Source organism: Falco biarmicus, chromosome 8, assembly GCF_023638135.1.
Source record: "Falco biarmicus isolate bFalBia1 chromosome 8, bFalBia1.pri, whole genome shotgun sequence".
Taxonomy (NCBI): domain Eukaryota; kingdom Metazoa; phylum Chordata; class Aves; order Falconiformes; family Falconidae; genus Falco; species Falco biarmicus.
In genome coordinates, this window is record NC_079295.1 from 42,520,300 (window position 1) to 42,537,954 (window position 17,655).

At 41.6% G+C, this 17,655-nt stretch overlaps 1 protein-coding gene across 7 annotated transcripts in view; it reads right to left on the minus strand.

The window, feature by feature from the left end:
- Positions 1-17,655, minus strand: part of CACNB4 (calcium voltage-gated channel auxiliary subunit beta 4) — a 108,916-nt gene that overhangs the window by 31,855 nt on the left and 59,406 nt on the right. For 6 of the 7 annotated variants that reach the window (XR_008823760.1, XR_008823759.1, XM_056350614.1 and 3 more), the window contains one exon: positions 168-287. Coding sequence is in view for 4 of the 7 variants with exons in the window: in XM_056350614.1 (XP_056206589.1) it covers positions 168-287 (120 nt within the window). In the remaining 3 variants the exon portion in view is untranslated. Of the gene's footprint in view, positions 1-167; positions 288-4,119; positions 4,301-17,655 lie in introns of those variants that run through there. The other variant, XM_056350620.1, reaches the window with a different exon arrangement.

A 17,655-nucleotide genomic window follows, 5' to 3' on the forward strand; every position in this document is an offset into this window, starting at 1 on the left:
AATAAACTCTATTCCCCCAAACAACTTGTCTGCAGATAACTTGACTCAATTGCCAAACTATTTCAAAAGATAGCACCATCATTATAAACCACGAGGGTGAATTTTAACACTACACAAAAGATAAATACCACGTAACTTAGTTATTATTAAAGCTGAAAAGAACACACCTTTGCCCTTTCAAGTTGTATAGCTGCTTGTTGTTCTCTTTCTTGGCGGATTGCTTCCCTATCTTCTTCCAAAGAGACATCAGAGTCTGAGGGTCTGCTTGTGTACGAATCTGCTGAGCCCTGAAATTAAATTTACATCACTAAGAAAACATCTGTAAGAAATAGAAACTCCCTCCCCAGTCAGTCATAAAATACATTTAAAATATTTGTTTCTTAATTTCTTTGAGTGGATTTTACATATTGTTGCTAGCATAATAAATGTGCAGAACTTAGCAAAGAAATAAACCAATCAGGTGCACTAAGCCAAAGACAAAAATCCCAAGAAAAGCCTCTCTCCACTTTCACATAATTTCTTCACTTTCTTACTGAGACAGTGAAGTACAGCTCAGTTGTGGGCGCCATTCAGAAATCTTTATATTTAAATCCTGTCATTCAAGATTGTCAAGGGCTAGGTCACATTAAACATAATTAAGGTATTAAAGTTGGGTTAGAATCACCCCTCCCTGTAAATACAGTACCATTGTGTAAGCACTTCCCTCCCCGCTGTGGGTGCCACTCACATAAAGCTTTGTTCTGTGCTTCAAGAGGGAAAAAGTGGCAAAAGTCACATTATTAAAAGCTACTCAACAGGGCAACACAAAAGCTATACAATGATACGAAATCAAAACAGCATGTACAAGCAGCAGCAGAAAGCAACAGGCTATAAGGGAGGAAGTAAGGTACTGCCACAGTTAGATTTTTTTGTCCAGGACACCATTCAGGATGCCTGGCAACATCTGAAGTACACTGGCTCTTCTCTGCCTTTCATAGAGCAACCTGCCTCCAGCATCCTGCGATGCTGATCTTTACATCTGCATGGAGCCAACTGAAAGACAGGGGTTCAACTTTGCAAAACAAGTAAGGTGAGGTAAAGGCAGCGTCTATTCATTACGAATCTCATACCAAGCCCCCTCTCTCCAAAACCTCAAACACACTCTTGACCAAGAAGCCTAGCAAAACCAGGATTCACACCTAGACTTCAAGGAGCACTGATGATGGAGGTGTGCACGGCTGGGTATTTCCACTGAGGGCAAACGGTGAATGGGAAATACACATTCCCTACTGAGCCACTTCCCAAGCAAATGGAATTTTTCCTAGTAAATGAGTAAATCTGTCTGGTGAAGGACAGCCTTTGCTTAAGTCAGATTCCAGCCTTGCAGAATCCTGTTCTGTTCAATACAGGATTTGACTCATTTGTGTTTGGGTCATTAGTCTGCTCCCAACAGGGGAGAGGTCTGCGGTTCACCCTCCCCAGCCCAATGCCCCGCACCGGCTGCAGGTGACGTGGCAGGCACGCGCTCCCCAGGGTCTGTATCACACCCTTCGGCTGGGCTGTTAAGGGCTGCTATGGAAGTCAGCCTATCGAGTTTAGTGTAAAGAGCTGCATACAATTCACACTGTAGTCTAACTTTTTAACCTACATATTTTGCATGTCTTAGGAAAAATAACTACACAAAAACATGATTAAAAAAGAAGAGAGAACTTCAAAAGGATCAGGATAACACAGAGCTGCAGAACAATCTGGCCCCAGTACTGTACTCAGTAGGAGGAATATACGGCAACATTTGACCACTGCTAAGAGACACAATTTCTGTTTTTTAATAAGGGAAAGGAGTAACTCACTGGACTACATATGCTGTATCATACTATATAACCAATGTAACAAATAATTTCTGTTAACATCATCACATTTCTAGCCACAAATTGAAGACATATATATCTATGCATTTATATCTCTATACAGCTCCAAAAGCTGTAACTCTATACATGTTACAAGAGAGCTATTCTCCAGCATTATGCCTTTCAATTTTTTTTTTCCCTTTAATTTATATCCTGCAGCATAGGGACACATATTCTATGTAATCTACCATAGAAGTTACTATTCTCTCCATATTCTTAAATACTGATGTGAACACATATCCATTACAAAACTTCTGGCAACGAACCACTGATGAGCATATGCTCTCTTCTTGCTACATACTCATAACTTGGCCATAAGCATGGCACTGTCACTAGGGAGGGCAAATTTCCTCTATGTCAAGAACAGGATTTGCCTAACAGGAGCTAACACACAGCTATGATTTAAACAGACCAGAAAAATTCCTTCCCAGGCCAGCTGGCCAGCCTGCACCCCGCAGCCCAAGGTGAGCTGGAAAGGGCAAGGTGCCTCTCAGCAGCCGGGTGCCTGCAGAGGCACGCGTGTTTGAGGTCCCGAGCTGGAACCAGCCTAACGTCAACAGGCTGCAAACCAGCAGTAGCTGCTGGCAGCAGCACAGCTTTTCCTAGCTCAAAAGCTAGACACGCTGCTCTTCCTTCTGCTTCCTTCGGGATGTAGCAGAGACCAGGGAACTCAGCAGCCACAGCACTTGGCTAGGCATGCGCCAAAGACACCTCTGGCTCTCCTCACTGGCTGCCAGTTACCCTTCTCTCCCCATCTCGGTGGCAAGATTAAAACTTCAGCTACCAAATGCGTCACCAACAGAGGCATAAGAACATGTCTTCCCTGGTCAAAAGCGAGAGTGCAAAGCACGCCAAGTCATTGCACCTAGGCAAAATTGGTAGTAGGAGACCACCTGCCTAGTCTACTGTTCCAACCTATGTCTCTGCAGCAACTGAAGTCTGTAAGTGGGAGACTGAATTTACGTGGTCAAATATTCTTGTCCTAAAATAATAGCCTGTCCTTCATACCGCAGCCTGCACTGTTCAAAGCCATAAAAAACGACAGGAAAAAAAGCCCAAACAACCCCCCCACCAAAAAAACATCCAGACCAGGAGCTGCAAAGACAGGCCAACTTTGTGGTAGAGAAGAACAGCTTATCATTTGTTGTTCACTAAACACTCTGAATATACAAAATGCTTTATAAGTGCTGATCATCACATTTTTACTTAAGACAATAAAGCTTCAATAACAGCAGAAAGGAAGAAGGAAAAGTAATCACACTCACCAAATTGTAAATCAAAAGGCATAATAATAAATACAAATAATATATGGCAGTAGGAATGTGCTTCTTTCCAAGATTTTAGCCCTACCTGGCATAATACACTGCAACAAGAAGACACCACATCCTGGCATGCCTCCAGGCTAAGACGAAGCCACTGCTGCTGCCATCGAGAGCAGCAGGCACTGCTCCTCACTCACATGCTCTATGACTGTGTCATTTCCCCCTTAATTTTCTACGGACTGAAAGGTGTATGAGAACAAGGCACAGAACACATCACCGACAGGACAGATAGCAGCATCACGCACGTAAGTGGACTACAGAAATCATCTGTGTAGGGAAATGGTGTACAAAACGTGCACAGGCTCATACCTATCTATTTATTCAAGTCCCCTGTATACGATTCAGTGTAGCTCTGCAAGGGAATTTCATAGAAACAGATACCTACGCTGGATGCAGTTTTCCATACTGGCTTTTAGTGGTGTATGTTTTAACGCTGACTTATTTAATGCTGTCAGAACAAAGTAGTCCTAACCAAAGCAGCTGATTGATACTGCAAGGCTACCCCAGGCTGCTCTTCAATGCTAATCACTGCCTGTATGCCAAATGATACGGATTGGTACAATCACATCCGCATGATCCCTTCTCTTGCAAGTTATGCCAAATAGCAAGTGGCTTATCTGAAAGATGCAGCCCCAGGATTGTGACTCACATGATGCTGAACTGCAGCATCACACTGAAAACAAGGCACAGTTCTGCAAACAGCGGCAAGATGGACAGAAAAAGCAGTCCAGGGTAAGCAATGAAAACTGGCATTCTGTTACATACAGTAAGCATGGGCCAAGGCATGTGAGTGCCCACATCTGCTCAGAGCAGAAGACCGAATCAACCAAGATTAAGGTTTACTTTCCTCGGCTCAATTACTGCCCCACACGGCGCAGGGCTACACAGTCCTACCGGGTACGCACACTTACCCTTGCAAGTCATCTCACCGACTTCCCGGTCATCTCTCACGCTTCAGTTAACACCACCCGTGATCTCTGCACTCTGCATTCACCAGCCAAGACGCATTTGTAGTTACACTGGACTCTTGGCAGCAGTGACTTCTACTCACAAAATGGGACTGAGAACCTGATTAAGGCTTCTGGGAACTACTGTAACACCATCAGTCCATAAATTAAAAATAACTCTTGTCATATTCTCAGAAGCCCAGCTTTTAACTACTTTTAAAAACTGTGCACAGACAAAAGCATCAATTTTAGTTAATTTTTGGTTCTGTTTAAATTTTTTGACTGAAGATCAGAATATTGATAGCAATATTGACAGAATATTGTGCAACAAAGCCAACACAAATACTCACGCCTGTACAGCACCAAATGCAATGAAGTTCTGGACTGACAGCTCGTATTTGTTGGAACTGCAATAGATGTAAAAATACTAAACACTACGATGCACCCATGCTCTTGTCACAGCTGGGAAAGTATAACTGACTGCCTAACCACATAACGAAAACTGAATTACATTAGTAGTCTTACAGAAGTGAGAGAAGAGGAAAGAAGGCGTTCCCTATCTTCTTCTGTACACCAGAACTTTATCAAGAACACTCCTTAATTTCTTTATTTTCATACTGCTTAGAGCAGCAAGCTGATAATTTGGGGCATACTGCTTATGTCCACAGTTTCACATTTATGCATAATATTCAAGGACCAATTATCATGCTAACTGTCATTCATCCTCAAACTGACGACCCCCTGGGAGAGAGAGAAACTTTTTGAAGTGGAAGCATATGCAATGAGTTCAAATGCACACCAGATCTGACAATTTCAAGGCAACAGGCTTTGCTAGGTAATTATATTTTTCAAGGCAATGAAAGACTCGTTTCTTATTTCACAGCCTTTTTACTTCTGCACTTCTGTGAATTAATTTTTCTTGCAATTTATTATTTATTTTCTCCCTCATTCACTTTCCTCCCTCATCAATTAGTATAATTCAGCTTTGATAAAAACACTTGAGTTTTGAAGCAATCCCAAAAATGCTAGGGAAAAAGGGTAAAACAGAAAGAACAGTGGATCTGTTTATTCAGCAACTACAAAATAATGGTAAATCATCAGTTCCTCTTGCTCACTGACTGGTCTTACACTTGCGACTGCTGAACAATATGTGCCGAGGTGGCTGGATGACTGGAAAGGGTAACACAATATCCCTAGCAAACGTGGTGTTTCTCTGCCCTGGGCTATTCAGAAAGGAAAAGTTCACATGCATTGTCTTCCTGATGCTACAAACAGCCTTCCTGCTTGCTGAAGAAAAGAGCAGAAGAAAATACCAATTTTTAGCTGTTATGGTTTCAAAAGGGGGAAAAAAAATAAAGACTTCAGTGAGGTTGCAAATAATTTTTTTTCCCCAACTGCCATAAATATACAGATCTGAATTGCTCTCTATCCAGCCATAACTTGTAATGCTCTGTCATATAGCTTGTGCAATTAAAGCATCAATCCATTAGAAGCTCCAATAAGCCAGATGACATGCAGTCTCTCTTGAAAAGATTTAGGGTGCTGCAGAGTCCATCACAACCCAGAAAGCATTTCTGAAAACATGCCCTGCTCAGCGAAACAGCTTCTGCCTTATCCATTAACCAAGGACTAGCTATGGGCATTTTGAGTGCATCTCTCCATCTAGGAATAAGCAGACATTGAGCACACATGGCAATCACTATGCTTACTAAAGCATACATGCCACTGAAGAGGAAAGCCCTAGCAGCTGCATTCACATGCACACGTTGTTTTCAGCTGAGAACATGAAAAATGTCTTTGCAATAACAGAGAATTCACTTTGAAAATCCATGGAGCTTTAAAATGACAAAGTATCAGGACTGGCAGCACACCTCGAGGCAGCCAATTATTTTGAATGGTTTGCTGGCGTTTGAATATCAGAGCTAGGGACAGCATGAAACACTTCAGGGAAAAAAAGATCACTCCTGCCTTCACCCCTGCCTGCCTCTCCTCCTGTGCCTCCTCTTAGTTCCTCCCCACAACAGGAAACCCACTTGGGACCCTCAAGCTTTCCCACAGGTTTTTGGATGCTCAAGGCAGTTTCACCTCCTGCAAAGGCGGCAAAAATCCTAAAGATCCTGTCCTGATGCTGAACACAGAGGTTACACAGCAGACCAGAGAGCTGAACCAGGGGTCACTCCAATGCTTTTTAACCGGTCAGGACCTCAACTAAAAGATTTCTAGCAGACATCAAAGTGTGTGAGCACACATACAGCACAATGGAGGTTTAAGAGAGCAATATGATTGCTCATCATTGTTCAGCTGTTTTATACTGGAAAACAGACAAACACGGCCTTGTAAAGCACAATGCAACTTTCTCCTACATACCATTTTTCATGCTTAGCCTGGGTTGTCACATTTCTATCTCTGCAAGGTTGGGGACAGCCAGCAAAATCCTAACCGAGGGCTAGTGCACAGAAGCCCTGCTGCACAGGAAGCCCGCAACTTACGTAATAATTAGTAAAAGAAAAATTTACATTTACTGACAGATAGACAGCTATGGAAACTTGTCTTATGTTGCACTTTGTTCCACGTTGATTCTGCTGCATTATATTGACGCTGTATGGCAGAGTAAGAACCACACAGGTTCTGGGAGGAACTGCAGACTCCTGCCTACCCTGCAGGAGAGGGACAGTACAGTGCAGCTGCCTTTCAGTGGTGCTTTCGTGGCTGGTTTTGGGTTTTTAGTGAACTATGTTGCCAAGAATCAAAGCATCAAAAGTAGACTTCTAGGTGCAATCTTGACATGTCCTTCAATATCCAAGCTCATTCAAATGTCCTTTTATAGAGGTGGACACTGTAACTTACACATCTCTCCCCTACCTCCAATTCCAACAAGAGCAGAGAAGTACCATGATTAGGACGTTAGCTGCTGTTACAGCACTGCCAGGACATGCTAAACTTGCACGCAGAGGAGCTGAAATTCCATTTCTTGGCTAAGACATGGAAACATGGAGAGACTGGCTACTGCTAGTCACTTCGGCCGGATTAAATACTATCATAAGGATTGAAAGTTTTTAGGATCTTTGCTTCGCAAGAATCAGAAAGCATTTCTTCCTACTGAATCGAGCCATTCAGGATTAACTGAGTGCTTGCGGTTCCTCCAGCTGCTGAAACCTCTGATCAGAGACCTGCACCTGAAATATGGTGCCTCTGGAAGGGACTGGTGGGGTGCTAGGATGCCACACGGTTACACGCACAGCTAGGCTGCTAGCAGAAGGGCTTGCTTCCAGACACTTTGTTCATTTCCCAAGAAATTCAGTTTTAGACTGAAACACAGAAAACAGTAACCTTTCCTCTCAAGCCAAACCACATTCCAACCCACACCAGGCACAATTACTGTCTACCTGAGCAGCAAAAGAGGGAAGGGTTCATTCCAAACCAGTACCATTTTTCCTCTACCTGTATCGAGTTTGTCTCGTGATAACAAGTCATCTGCATGAGAACTGTAATCAACAGTACTTAGTACAAGAGCAGGCAGGAAGCATTCTTCCTGCCACATAGATGAAATCCCAAGATTCCATCCTACCAAAGCAGAACAGAAAGCTGAGGTCTCAAAACCCCTGGTGCAGATGACTCTGTGCTGAGCCCACTGACCCTGGCCAGAGGAGGAGGCTCAGTCCAGAGCATTAAAAACATCTTGGGCACCTCGACCAAGCCGGGAGCAGCCGTTCCTGCCTGTTCACAGTCCCCTCTTACCCACAGCACTGACCTACACAGGCAAAGCCCGTCTTTGGCAACCATGTCTTGCCCACAAGAGTGAACTTTTCCACACGACGAAAATCGCTGGCTGTTTTTCAGGATATGAATTTAGAGATAATATTTCAAGTTACATTGTGATACAGGTCTTTAAAACTGCTTATATAGAATACATCTGAGCTTGGTATGTATGTGCATGGAAATAATGACAGAAGATTCTTCTTTACTACTAGAACAGGGCACACACGTGAAAGGTCAATATAACCCCATCAGAGAGGTGGCTCCTTCTATTTGCCATACATTGCCAGGTTTAAGCAACTAAAGATTTGTTTATTGTTATTGTTACTATTATGAAATTGGTTTTCTTCATTGCTTTGTCACTTCTCTTCCATTGCAGTCATTGTTCTATTCATTCATTCACTTAAAAAAAAGAATAATAAAATCCCATGTAACCATTTACGCTCCCATCTTTAATAATAAGCAATGACAGCCTGCTCAAACTTCAGTGTGATTCAGGACATCAGCACTGCTCCAAAAAAAAAAAAAAAAAAGGTGTATCTTAAAGCCTATTTGACTCCAGACCATAGCTCTGTGTGCCTAGTGGGGCTGAGATCTCTTCACACTGACAGTGGAAGTAGCCAAAACCCGAAGCAGCCACCCAGAAAGGAAGACTGGCTGCATTAGCAGGAAGGTTACACTAGCCCATCCTCTGCCTCCCTCTCACACAAGATGTACTCATCAAGAACTGGAGCCTTGACTTGAAACAAGACCAAGCGGCCTCGGGCTTTGCAACTTTCAGCAAAAATTGAGGTCAACGCACATCACGCAGGAGGCTATATACCTCCTTAACAAGTTCCCAGAAACTTGACAAAGTTCTTCACAAAGCAAAGGGAGAACAAATAGGCACAGCGATGGCTGCAGGGCCATATGCTGCCATATGCCACGTGTATTCAAGGAGTTCTGCTTTTTTTTTTTTTTTTTTTTAAACAGAAGACCTATTCTTTTCGCAGACACAGCTCACTCCAAGACCCAACATAAACCATCTCACAGGTCCGTGTGCATTGTGCAGTCCCTCTGCACAAGATTAGCCTCTACACAAGCTACTCACAGTATCTTTATTGTTCCCACTGACTGAAAATCCAGGTTTAACTCCCAGAGGTTACTACTATAAATATGCCGCAAAGACAGGTGCTATAGAGAATAAGTACTAACATATTTTTACATTAAAATAGGAATCAACCCCCCCGCATTTTAAATAACAGAGGCCTCTACTGTTGACCACAGTTGGTGCTAACCTGGTCTCAGCGCTCAGGGTGGCCAGCTAAATTTAATTACTGGGCAGGTGATGTAATTAAGAGGCAAATACAAAACAGTGGGTATCTATTCATTTGGCATGAAAACCATACTGTGCTGTAATCAAAGTCAGGGCCAGAAAAATCTGCATGTGCTAGAACAACCCCGGTAAAATACTGCAGAGTTCCTGTCCTAAGCGCTGGAGTGAGACTTCTGGGGGAGCTCAAGGCAGGAGGAGCAACCCTTTGCACTAATGAAACCAGAGGGGTTATTCCCACGTGTAAAGGCTTTGCAGAATGAGGCGCAAAGATTACACTGGAAGCACAGCCCCTATTTTGCTTTTAATATCCTCTGCAATTATTAATATCCCTCTAGAATTACAAAGTCTGTTACAGCTATTGTAATGTTAAATAACAAGGTCCAGTAGAGCTGTAGCAAAGCATTTTAGGAGGACTTTTTCACAAATTCACATCTAAGAGACAATGTCAATGTGCCATTGAAAGTCCAAACAGGACAAGGTTCAGTTCCCAACCAAATCATTTTCTTGCTGAATAACCAAGACACACACAAGCCAGCTGCATAACCATTTCGCATTGAGTTGTGATTCCAGAATTAAATGCTCAGTAATTATTTCCTTCTATACGTTTGGTAAATTTATTTAAGACAACTCATTAGGTGTCTCAGCAATTTGGAAATTACTAGGTAGTTAGAACATGTTTTTTCTTTGTGAATACTAATTATTAGAAAATAGGGCAATTGTTCTAACATTTTGTTTCACAATCTCTCTTTTTCCCTGGATTTAAAATCTTGCAGTCACATGTCCTTTCTCAAGCTGCCTTCAGTTCAGCACAGATTGTGTTTTTACATCTAAGAAATGTGGTTTTAAAAAGAAGTACTAGTAATATATACATTTAATGCCAAAACACTACATCTTTTTCTGTAATTTTCAAATGAACATGCAAGACATGTAAGATTTTGCCTGACATGCACTACAGGTATACATTCACATGGAAAAGGTCTACAATTTAAAGCGGACTAACGAAGCCCAAGACAGTGGTTATTGAACACGTTAGTTGTTCTGAACTGTTCCTTTTGATATTTTGACAGATGTAATCTCTTATGTTATAAATAACTGTAAACTCTGAAGTCGTTTTGCCTTTGTCAGAACTTCAAATGCTAACCAGTCACGACAAAGCTTAGATGTTTTAGTGGCAAAAGCATTAACTACTTGAAATACAAAGACAGATGAAATGTTTCACTAGTTTGTCCATCAGTGCTTGCATTCTCTTGACCATAAAAATGCATTTACACATTCGTATTAGTAAGTTATTATACTTTTATTTATAAATATATATATTATATATAAATATATTTTTATTTATAAAATATTATAAAATTAGTAAGTTATTGAATGCATTGTGGCACTAGTCAAACTGCTCCAGCTACCTCAGCTCTGCTGGCAACAACTGCATAAAACAGCGGAGGATACCAAGTGTTACCCGGTCTCTTTTACAAGAATGGTTCTTAGCTGGTGCATCACTTCTGCCTGTTATTCAACAAAGCAACTAAGCACATGCCTAGACCCATCCTCTTTACTCAGCAAAGTGCATCAGGTTCCTCCAACTACTGCCATGTAACCTAAGTCGCTGCAAGCACCTGTGCGAGGACTCACCTGAGCTGTGTCCCAGCACCACCTCGCTGGGAGTTACAACCCCTCCTGGGAAACTGCGTTCAGTTCTGGTGTGAGTCCCCCCCCTGCCACAGCTGCTCTTAACTGTGGCGGAATCACAGGGCTCCAGGGTGAGCTCTGCTGGCTCTCCTGCGGCACCAAGCCTGGGAGCACTCTGTCCCAAGGGAAGAAACAAAGGTTGTCTCTGGGACATCTCTAACATGAAATTTTGGCAACAGGAGGCTGCCAGAATCTGCAATCTATCTGCCTATACTATACACAGTAGAACTGAATGATAGACATAAGGATCTGCTTCTCCTTTTTCTACCCCTCCTTCAAAATTAATACTTTCTATTTGTGAATAAAATAGAAGTGAAGAATGAATGGGGTGAAGAGTTTTATCCCCCACTCCAAAAAAGAGTTTAAATTCAGATTTCCCCCCACAAAGTGACACCCACAGCACTTTTTCTGCAGTTCCAAGCAAACAAAGGTGAGGATCCCAGCCAGATAAATGGCTACAGGCTCAGATTGCTTTTCTCCAGAATGTGTTTGAATCACAAAGTTTGAACAATACACAAACCTTTCAGTTTTTTATTGAACCACAGAAGAGCAAAGATCTGTCTGGAAATGCTCTGATTTGTGTTTTATTCCAATTGCTTGTGCTTAGACCTGTGATTGAATCAACAGCTGAACACTTCTAGTCTGAATTTTGCTTCAGTATCTGCAGCTGGTCCCTCTTTTTCATAAAAGCTATTCAGAAGACCCAGGAGAGAAAAAAGGTGTATTTTTCAATGATAAAAGGCACCAAACTAAAGCTACAACAGTATAGAGACACTGCTTTATTTTTTCTAATTACTTTGGCTCTTGAATGTATTGAATGATCTTCCCAAGGGCTCTGGGGAAGCTACTACTATTGGTTTTTATGACACCTGATAATACACCAGCTAATAAAATTGCACCTGTTACTCTGAATGAGCTCTCCTGGAAAGATGATGCTTTGCATCTGTCCCCAGTAACATGTTAGGAAGTTAAGAATGTTCCATAAGTGTTCAGGGGGGAAAAAAAAAAAAAAAGAAAAAAAAAAAAAGACAAATATTGCCCCCAAATTTAATCATACTACCAACTACATAAGCATCTGTGTTTACCGTATGTGGTCTACCACAACATTTCCTCAGACATAAAGTCTTCAGCTAGGAAGTCTTGAAATAATGTGGTGTATTTCTATGTCACTCCCTAAGACCCCAGCCCCTCCCTCTGCCTCTTTACATTATTCTCTGAAAACTCTTTTGCTCCAAGTGCCATGTCCTGGAGCAGAGACATGCAGGACAGAGAAGCAGCAGGTCTGAAAATATTATGGGTGCTTTCCTATGCTGGCTGTGATGAAGCTTTCTTGTCAAAATGGGTGGACCACTTTTTTTATATATTTTTAAATCACGCCCACATCTAGTTCCTTTTTACAGCATCACAGACATTTCACTTGGCAATCTGAAAAGGATTAGCTCCCATTTCTCTGCTTACTTCGCTCTGTTCAAGTTTATCCCCATTTCTCCTTTGTCTTCATCTAGCTTAGCTCTGTTCTCTTCCCCTGGTTCACTCATACCACCACTTGCCCTTGTGAAAACCGGGCTGCCCTGCACTGCACTGTGCCTGCTCGCACCCTGGCCTGGGACTGCTCTCAGATATGCTTATTTTACCTTTGAATAAAGGCCATCACGGGGGTTTTGGCATGCCTATAAATTGGCATTTATTCTTTTACAGTGAACGGAAGAATGAATATGTCATCATCATCGCAGGTTTAGGCCCATTTCTGAAGTCAGCTACAGGAAACACCACCCCAAAAATCAAACCTTGAGACTTCATGGGGGCAAGGAAACACCTGGTGATAAGGCCAACATCATTTGCCTGCTTTTTGGGTGGGTTTTTTTAATGACAATGTAAGTTTGTCAACAGGCCAGTAACAATGCTTCTGTAGCAAGGGTCTCTAGAGATCATCATTTATTTGTCTCTACAGGACTTCTGTGAGATTTGGGTTTGGATCTTTATAAAAAGCCCACAGGGGAGTAACAATAAAACATACTAGTCACTGCTTTAAGAATACCCAGCCCTAGCCTATTTTCCCTGAATAAAGAATTCTGTACCTAACCCCAAACGCAGCAACACCAACCACTGGACACAGGGGCCACTAAGAGGACTGAAGGGTGTACACATACAACGGGACGAGAGACTTCCTACTTGCCAGAACAAGCAGGTGTTTGTAAGGTAACACTGTTGTTATTACTTAATTTATATTTGCCAAGCAGACAGATTAAATCTAAATGCTGTAACAGGCATGTGAAGTATTTCAACAGTATTTCCCACCAACCTACCAGGCTACTAATCCAGCTTGAAACTTTCCAATATACCAATATGCAAAAGTAAATACAGCTGAGAAGCCACAAATGTCGTCTTACATTCATGAGCCAGTTTTCACCTCCCACAGACAATTCCCAAGCAGACTCACCTCCTCTCCCTCCCTAACGGGCCTTCAGCAATCTCTTACAGTTCACCAAGTTCACCAATTTGATGTGACAGTTGCCTTTTTGTCCTTCCATCTCTAAGTCTCTTTCCTTCTCCACCCCTCCACCTCACCTACCTTCCACTGGATGACATTTAGAGTAAGCCCATAGAACACCTCAAGCCTGAAAACCTGCTCTGTGTGAGGTTTATACATGGATAAACCTTCCGCCAACCTTTTACCAAGGATGAGTTTCATTCAGTCAATGGCACATATCAAGCTAGGAGTTCTGGACACAGCTGACTTTTACCTAGAAGCCTTGTTTTTACCAACAAGGAAAGTAGTACATATTAGTGTTTAAGTTTTTGATCGCTTAATAAGCAAGCAAGAACTATCCAACACTCTTCAAACTGCTCCCTGGAAGCAAAAAAGCCCCAAAATTTAAAGTATTTGAAATATATTTTCTACCTCTGCCTCTATTTTTCTGCTGGTGAACAGACAGTGATCTGTTTCTGAAAAGCTAATTCATAGAGGGAGCTGGAAGTGACCAAGCAGAAATCTGTTACTTGTACCTTCTTCTGTGCCTGAGGATGGGTGGTATTTCAGCTGATTCCTTTAGAAAAAGGAAAAATTAGAGAGCTCAGATATAACAGCTAAGTTTATTTCCTCTGGAGGACTGTTCAGCAGCACGTGGACATCAGACATTCATTCTTCTCAGTATGTGCTGTGACCTCCAGTTTCTATTTCACAGATTGTGCGCATAAGGGCCCTTATTTTATAAATGGCACTCAAGTGCAAAAGTTGATGGCACAGAAACAAAGTAGGCAGGATGAGCCAGATTGACGCTGTTTTCAAACTGCTGCCCTCGCAATATGGTTTGTGTGGAAGGGACTCACTGACATTGCCAAATGGCTAAGAGGCAACAGCTGGAGCGAGGACCCTTGCCATCACCTCCCTCCTTTCCACCGCTTCTGCACAACACACTTATGCTGACTTGGCATTACTGGAAAGGGCGGAAAGTGTCAAATGAAAGATTTCAGTAATTCCTTTCACTCATTGGCTAAAATGATTTTTCTCAACTTTCCAAAAAAAACAGTGCATCTCTCCTTGGGTTGCAAACATAGGCAGAAGACTTCAGCCCCCAAAGCAGGAACGTTCAATACAATAATCTTCAAAGTATTGTAAGTGTGAAGAAAGAAGTGGAATTTTCCTCGAGACCTCATTGTTGAGAAGATCCTAGCCACCTGTCTGTTTTCACTGCATGCTTTTCCTAATCCAAACAGTTAAATTGAAGAGCATACATCCTTTTAAGGATTTTTATGATTACAGTGTCCTGATTTTCTTCTAGCATGGTGTCACCACTTCCCACACCATCAGGTTTTATACAACCAAAATAACCCAGAATATTGCTAGTTATTTTTTAAACAGAAGTGGTTTAGAACATGCTGAACTGTCCCACAATTTGACCTAAAGCTGGTTTGGTAAAACCACACACTCACCACAGTGCTCCAGCAGATGGGTGGCTGGCTTTGCAATTTACCCACTAGTTCGAAAGAAACAAACCTTGCAGGTCTGTAGGATACCAAGTATTCCAGCTCTGTACCAGGCCCCCACCTCACCAAAGTCAAATTCCAGATAGCACATGCTTCATAATCCTCTGCTGAAGAAACCTGGTGGGCAGCCAAACTCCATTTATTACACAGAGGACTGCAGCTATCTGCTGTGACAAGTTATATTTAGGTGGCAATGACTTCCTCTGAAGTCATCCCATCCGCTTTGCTTTTGCCCACCTCTCACAGATTTTGCTAAGGGTCTCACCAGGGCACAAAAAACCAAAACAGAATTACATCTTCAATGTAATTATAGGAAAATTACTTTGTTTAAAATATTCACGCTGTGTAGCGAATGGGAAAGAATTGTGACATGCTGTTACGGTATTGTTGAAATGAATTTCATGCTGCTTAATTTAACCAAGCAACTGATAGGGTTTGGGCTAAGGTTTAGTATGTTGTGTTGTATTGTGTTTTTAATTAGCTTCTTCCTTCCAAAAGCTTCCAAACTTGGAGGCTTAGAAACAGCTTTAAACACTAATAAATGAGGCTTACAAAGACAGCATTTTACTGTTTTTTCTTTCCGTGCTTTCCACTCTTTTTTTCTTCTGTGCTTTCCACTCTTTTTTCCCCCCAGAGAACCATCTTTCAGCTGCCATGATCTCTTACTATTTTTCTTGCAGCAAAGACCAAATTCCAAAATCACACAGCTGCTGAACTCACAATAAGCTATTATATACTGCTAGAAGTATCTTAGTAAGAAAAAGCCTTAATTTTCTAAGTACTGTGCGCTCTGTAAATAGCAACTCCTTTCCCCCAAACCTTGCAATTTAAAAACTGTACGTGCTGAGAGCAAAATACAAGTGAAAGAGCATCTTGCTATCACCTACTGAGGTAATATTTGGGCAACACTTTATGCAACTTAATTGCTGTAATCAATCCGGGACTCCAAGGACTTTATAGGACCTCAGGTTGTTACAGTCTGTACTCTGCTGCCCACTGACTGGCTGGGATTTCAGTGACAGGGCTGGATATTCAGCATGTGCAATTACAGCAGCTCTGACCTATTCCTGCAGCTCTGACAGCACTGCTGAGTAACGATGGAGCACAGGTGCCCCCAACAAACTAGGGGTTTTTTACCACTGCTACAAAAACCCCCATATTTGTTGAGTGTTACTGCATCTGTTCTGATTTGGGTGTTAGCTCACGTTGACAACACACCAGTGTTTAAAGAGGTCCTTGTTATTATCACATATTCTCAGGTGGTTTGTAGGAAGTACCAACAAAACACAGGACAAACAAACAAACGACAGTTTATTTTTTGGGAGATCAGAAGCAGGAACAAACATCAAAGATTCTTCAAAAATCTTGGGATGCCGCTGGCTAAATAGTCTCGCCATATATTCCCTGTTGCGATAAATGGAAATGTACTAAATTATGCTAGGTAGAAATGCAAATCCAGGAAGAGGGAACAGCCAAAACCTTAGGCTACATCTAAACTCCAGGCACCATAAATATTTTTTTTGGTACGTAGCGTGGTCTGAACATATTTTCCCAAATTCTTAGGACTACCATGAGCTTATAACAAACTATTTCAATTTTACATAGTACAAGTGTATTTGACAGTTTAGAGTTAAAAATCAGAAATTTAAAGACAAAAATCCTTTTTTTAACAACTGCCTTCAGCATTCTCTCAAAATGGATTCTTAATTAAATGGCTTAGGAGAAACAATAGCTTAATATTCCTTCTTACTAGCATCCAGTAAGCATTCCAATCAAGAAAAAAAACCTTTAGAAGTCACTACTATAATCACTATCTCTTCGATTTGGCAAAAGCAGTAACTGAGAAAGACAGTGAAAATCTCATTCTGTGCAAAAACCCTCTTTCTCTATCAAAATTCTCACACACATCAGTAACACCAGTCTACAGAAGCAGTAAACAGGAAAACCTTAAGCACCTGGATATTGTTCATTGCTGAAAGAAAGAAAGAAAGAAAAAAAAAAAAAAGACTCTTGTCAGGAGCGGAATCTGTCAAAAATCTGACGAGATTGAAAATCCTTATTTTGGTCTAAAGCTTTTGCCATTATTTTTGGATATTCTAAAAGAGGTATACCTGTTGAGGAAAAAAACCAAAAAAAACAAAAAAAAAAAAAGCACTGCTGTCAAGGGTTCTGATAGTGCCCTATAAATCTGCACTGTATATAACCAAAAAGGCAGGGAACGTGTATGATGCTAGAGTGAAGTCAAAGCCTAGTCAAAGGTATGGAAAAATACCCAGCAGAAAGAAGGAAAAACATTCAAAGATCATCAACCAGAATACAAAAGTCACGAGTAAGGAACTAAGTCCAAAGAAGGAAGATGGTTGCTTCCTCCCAACCACCCTTACACTGATATTATGCCGAGTCAGTTCCCATTGGGTAGGAAAGCATCTCACTGAAGTCAGATGCAAAACCATTCCTTGCACTTCCGAAGAAAGAGAAGGACAAGGGGAAGGATGTAAATCAAAAGCCAGTCAGCTGGACTTTAGCAACTTCCCAAATTCCCTTTTTGTCCTGGGCTAAACAAAGCAAAAACCCCAGGGCTTGGTTCTTGGGTAGACAAACTGCTCATGCCCCCAACTTCCATGGCAGCTCCTAAAATAAAATTCTTCCATGTCATGACAACATGATGTTCATCTAAATATACATAAACAATACCTATAATATTCACCTCCTATAACAGAAGAGATCTGGGGGTGGACATACACCCAAGCATA